The sequence below is a fragment of the Taeniopygia guttata genome, chromosome Z (assembly GCF_048771995.1).
Source record: "Taeniopygia guttata chromosome Z, bTaeGut7.mat, whole genome shotgun sequence".
Lineage (NCBI taxonomy): Eukaryota > Metazoa > Chordata > Aves > Passeriformes > Estrildidae > Taeniopygia > Taeniopygia guttata.
In genome coordinates, this window is record NC_133063.1 from 80,062,674 (window position 1) to 80,068,673 (window position 6,000).

Sequence of the window (6,000 nt, forward strand, 5' to 3'; positions counted from 1 at the left end):
TTTTTTTTTGTAAGAAATGATATTTGTAGACTTGCTGCCATTGATCTGAGTTGCAGACCATATTAATCAGGCTGTCACAGAATTGATTATCCAGAATTTAGTACCATGGTGTTTAAAAGCCTAGACATCCCTATGGAAGTTGGCTGGGACTCTCCTCATGTGCCATTTGTGCCCAGATCTTGTACATTACATTTTTAGTGCTTCAGTGGAATGATGGCAGGATTAGGCCCCAGATCCTTCAAGACACTTAAATCTGCAGAAATAGCATCAGGGATCCTGTTAAAACTGAGTTAAAATTAATTCATTAATTAAGTAATTAATTTTGAGTAATTCTTTTAAGGTGTTCATGCAATTTAAATAAGCTCAATGTGTGAACTTAAATTTTGGTCCTTTGAAGAGTTGGGAGAAGCAATGGTAAGGTGGCACAGGCTTTTTAATTTTCAATCATTCATTCATTTAAAACACAGAGTTAGTCTAACCTATGTCTTTATCAATTAATAAATGTTAACTAGTCCAAACTATGTGACTATCATTTTTTAATTTGTGCGCAATTAATGAGGATGTTTTGTTTCTCTAAAAATAATCTTTGAACTACCAGTTTCTATGAACAGCAAAAACAAAAGCAAACAAAAATACACAAAGCAAAATACTCAATATTTATATTGAAAGTAGTAATATTATTTGTCCATAACCATAATCAGGAAAAAAAAATCATATTTTTTGTGTGTGTTTTGTTTGGATTTTTTTCACAGAAGAAAGGCTTCATAGAAGAAAAACATTAGTTAGAAAGACTGCCATGCACTAGTATATTTATCACTATGCACCTTAAATGACCTTTTAAGCCTTTGCAGTTTGGACTGATCTGAGGAAATGCAAAATATAAAGAAAATCGATGAAAGTAGGCTGAATGTGTGCTTAACAAGCCATACAGAGAAACCAGAAAGCAAAATGGGAAAGTAATTTTTAGAAGATTTATTGTTCTTGGAAGATTAGAGATCTTGCTTGAATAGAAACAATTAACATATGAGGCTGCCTGCAGGTATTCCCTAAACTGCAGGACTGTGTTACAGGCTTGGGAAAAACAAAAAAAAACCCTCAGTTTGTATTTATTGGGAGGCTAAAAGTGCAAATTATTAGACAGGTTTCTTCACAAATTATTGTGAAGGAGAAATAGAAGCACTAATACTTGAAAGAAATGACTGTACCACTACATTCTAAATTGTAATACAGAGTGTGTGTGGCAAAAGGCAAATCAGGCAGCAGCCATCCTCCTTCTTTCCATCTTCACGATTTTTGCCCCTTTTTTGCTGATAATACCATTTGGAATTATCTGCAGTACATTCATGTCCATTATTTTTTTTGGTTCAGTGAGACATAGCCCAAGTTTAATGATGTACACGAGCAAAACCTCTGCAGGGCTGTGCCTTGGAACAGGCTGATGACAACACTCGTAATAGAAATGTGCACCTGCGTGGCTTCTCAATTTGCAATAACCACATGGGCAGTAATAACTGAGGAATATGTTCTGACATCCTCATCATTCAGTTAATTTTTATGCTTTGCAAATTAATATTTGCTTGGAGAGCGCGGTGTTCACTGATGTGACGTCTGGATGAATGGAGCTGCTGCAAGAATCTTTCAAGCCTCGGCTTGTAATTGAAAACATGAACAGGCAGACACCCAGAAACGTTGAATTTACAGATCTTTAAAGTCTAAATCATTCTATTCATTCATTTGTTGGTTCACTAAGGGGACTTGTCAGGTCACAGAGGGGCTGGCACTGCTGAGGGACCACACCAGATCCTGGGGGCACCTCTGGGCCACTCAAACAACAAATGGAGGGGCTGGAGCATGGCCAGAGAAGGGAACGGAGCTGGGAAGGGGCTCAGCCTGGAGAAAAGGAGGCTCAGTGTTGCCCTGATTTCTAAAAGAGTTAAGTTTTCTTTTATAGTTCTTTTGAAAGTTTTAAAGTTCTCATAAAACTTCTTTAGCCTTCTGATAAGGTTTATATATTTCTATTGGAGTTCTCATGCACTGTTCATGTAAATAACAATTGTTTTGCATCCTTCTTTGTGGGAGGAGAGAATTGCTGGACTGTTGGTTTGACCAGTGTGGTTGGAGGAGTGGCAATTTCATCCTCCAATTCACTATCACTTTTGGAATTCTATATATTGTGAGGTCAGGAATAAAATGGGCTCATTTTCTCTACTGAACTCACCAAGCTTCTGTGTGCTCATTTTTTGTCCAATAGTGACAGCTCAGGGGGGACCTTGTGGCTCTGCACAGCTCCTGACAGGAGGGGACAGGAGCACAGGGAATGGCCTCAGGGCAGGCTCAGGGTGGAACCAGCAGGAATTTCCCCATGGAAAGGGAGCTCAGGCCTTGGAAGTGCCCAGGGAGGGTTGGATCCCCATCCCTGGAGCTGTCCCAGCAATTCCTGGATGCTCTCTGTGCTGGGGACAAGGTGGGCAACAGGTACAGCTCGGACTTGATGGTTTTGGTGGTCTTTTCCAACCTCTGTGATTCTGGAATTCTGAAATGCACAGCTCTGGTTGTCAGTAAAATATGCTCTAGATTTCTTTTCTCTTTTGTTTGCTTTGGGTATTTTTTTTTTCAAGTGCAATTTAAAGTGAATGATTATGGCATTGCATTTCAAAAAGCAGTGGTTATCACCTTTCAGGGTACATGGCACAGGTTGCAAATAACATTATATTGAATTTACAAATCACAGACAAACTTGCACATGGGGCTTTCTAAACAATGTTTACCACTTCTTTAAAATGAGATTGGGAAAAAAAAATCATCAAAATAATGTTTTCTTCTGGTAGAAATCGTGTTGTGGGTAGTGTTAGTAAGACATTAAAACGTAAGTAGCTCTTTTCCAGTGCTGTTAAATAAGTAAACTCTAGACCTCAGGTCAAACAATTCCATTTTTCAAAGGTACTTAAAGTTATAGTAATTGCAATTCTAGCAGATCTCCGTGCTGACAATTTATGCATCCTAGCATGTGGTGTGTTGGGGAAAAAGAAAATTTAGCCAGAAGAGATTTTTCAAATCATCTTCAGGTGGCTGCAGAGGCACTGAGCGGAAAAGAATAGTTGGTTTGGTAGCTGCTAACTACTGGCCCAGAGACTCACATTTCAGAAAGTCACCTGGAGCCATAGCAAAGATCTCCTCAGACTGCTAACTTGACATGTAGTGATCATTCAGGGACACTGTACATGTCACTCTGTGCATGATAGGCATGTTTGATTAATACCTATTCCCTCAGTGCTGCAAAAACTAGAATGCCTGTTATCTTTAACAGAAGAGCAAGATTTAGCCTCACTGTCTCCTGTCTTCTCTCACATTAAAAGCTAATGCCATGATTAATGAGTAGTGACATACTGCATATCTTTTTCTTGTTCATAAAAATCCGTGTTAGCAAGTTATCTGAAGTAAGCGAAGGGTGTCTTTTACTGAGTTTGTGGAATATAAAGGCCTGCATAAGGCATTTTATTTCCTTAATGAATGCTTATAAATGACTGAAATTATTATGGCTGTTATTGTGGATGTGTACATACCTCTCTCTGTTTTTTTTCTCCCCTTCTCTCAGGACCCTGCCTTCCCAATCCATGCCATAATGGTGGGATATGTGAAATTAGTGAAGCATACCGAGGCGACACATTCATAGGCTATGTTTGTAAATGTCCACAGGGATTTAATGGGATTCACTGCCAGCACAGTAAGTTCCACATGGTAAATTTTATTGTATTTATAGATAAGAGCCTTTTTATTGCCTGCACTGTTAAGGATTAATATCGGATCTGGTTTTCTGGAGTATATCAGACTCTGCCTTTATATTATGAGCACGCTAATACCACAGAATGCTGCTGCTGCTGCTGCCTTCAGAAAATGACCTGACTAGCAACCCACTGGACACAACAGGACATGATTTGCTATGCAGGTTTTAGACCATGGCAAGGACAAGGTAAATGTATTTTGCAGGGAATTAACGCAGAAGCGTATTTGAAATAGTAGGACTATCTTCTTATCTCAATAGTGTTTGTGGGTTTGCTTTGATTAATGCTAAAACAAAAAAAAAAAAAAAAAGATAAAAACCCTGACATTTCTGGATAAATATGTCTTCTACATCTTTCTTTACCTATGTCTTTATAAATAATGAAGAAATGTTTTGAATCACAGTATCTAAGTTCAAAAGCAGAACCTCCAGACTTACATAATATAAATTTAACTCTGCTTAAAATATAGTTTATTGATCTTTCTAATTCTTATAATTTATTTGGAGAATATTTCCTGTTTTCAGGTCAGATTTGGAACAGTAGGTCAGTATCTTCATCTTAGAGCGTGTTGTTAAGGAACTTACAATGAACCATGTGGGGACAGAAAGTTTGGGTGTGCTGGATTTGGCTGGAACAGAGTTCAATGTCTTCACAGTAGCTGGTGTGGGCCCATGTTTTGGATTTGTGTTGGAACCATCATTGATAATTCAGGGATATTTTAGTTACTGCTGGGTAGTCCTAGCACAGAGTCAGGAGCTTTTCAGCTTCTCACTCCACCCCACCAGCAATCAAAACCAATTAGTGAGGGATATTAATCTGCGAGTAACTGAGCAGGTCCTGTGCTAACCTATAAATGTAGTCTGCATTTTCTGTTACTTTAATAGAAACTGGGGGTTTCTTCACATGCAAACCTCATTCAAAACAAGTGCTGGCCAGAGGAGAAGTTCATGAGAGAAATTTTGGGGTTTCCATTTTATGCATGAATTGTTCTTAAACCAAGAGCAAGCAGCACATCTCTTAAAATCTTATGCTATCGATGTATTTGGATGCCAGCTGTTGCAGAAGGTATAAAACCCAAGAAAATAGCCAAGAAACCAGTTTCACTAACTGCAATTAGTTCAGTCATTCAGATCACAGTGACTAAGCACTGAATCCAGCCTACCTGAATTAATTGCTCCATTTAGATACTTGTCTGTAATTTGAAGTATCCAGGAACAATACAGTCCAGCTCAGCTAATATCTTCATGCTTGTTATGCCCCTTAAATACTCAGAGGAAAATGTCTCCAAAGAGTGGAAGTTGGATACACAATTCCATTAACTTTGGCCACACCCTCAGTTAATTTTGTGGGTGATGTGGGCAATGCCACTGATTTAATCTAGTGAAAATATTTAAACCATTTCCACCTCCTCCACTGGGAGCATGGAAATGAGTGTTTGCTGTCCAGCCGCGTGGATGAGCTCGTGTTAAAACCCCATCACATGAACACATGTGCTCAGGGATGCTCCATCATGGGACCTGTCACGTTGATGGCAAGACCTGGACGTTCCTCTGGCTCTGCTCCAGGGAGTTTTCCAGATGCCTTCGCTTCATCTGGGTTGCCAGAAACTGATGCCTTGTAAAGGCTGCCCTAGAGCGGAGGTTGGACAGAGCTAAAGAATAAAGCAGGGATTTATTAAAAGGCCTCCGTGGATCCACCTTGGGCAGCACCAGAGCCCAGCCAGGGCTGCACCCAAATGAACCAAAATGGCCCCAAAATGCACGAGCGCTCCCGGGGGCTCTCCCTGGGATCAGTTCTGCTCCATTGGCACCTTGGAGTTCATTGTCCCATTCCAGCTTTAGCCCAGGCAGTCCCATCCTGCTTGTTTTTCTCTCTCCAGCCCACGCTGTTTGTGCTCCTGGGCTGAGATTTGGATCATTTGTCCTTGGTCCCCAGCAGGAATTGTTTTGTCTCCCTGCTCTGTGCAAAGAGCTCACCATCCCCTGATATGGAGCTCAGACCCACACACTAAAGCAGCACAGAACCTGAAGAATATGAAAGCTAAAACCTGAGGCATCAGCGAGGCACACAACACTTCTTCCATCAAATATCAAGGAGCTGACCTTTGTTAAAGAAGAAAACAATACCACAAGTTCTCATCAAGAAAAACACGTTGCTGAGCATGAGTTTTGGATGGAATGCCATCTTTTGTCACCTAATTAATGAGCAAGGAACATAC

General features: G+C 40.1%; 1 protein-coding gene across 3 annotated transcripts in view; it reads left to right on the forward strand.

Annotated features, from left to right (window-relative positions):
• Nucleotides 1–6,000, forward strand: part of EDIL3 (EGF like repeats and discoidin domains 3) — a 237,245-nt gene that overhangs the window by 112,195 nt on the left and 119,050 nt on the right. For all 3 annotated transcript variants that reach the window (XM_002189898.7, XM_030258476.4, XM_072922905.1), the window contains one exon: nt 3,596–3,724. In XM_002189898.7, coding sequence (XP_002189934.2) covers nt 3,596–3,724 — 129 coding nt within the window. The remainder of the gene's footprint in view (nt 1–3,595; nt 3,725–6,000) is intronic.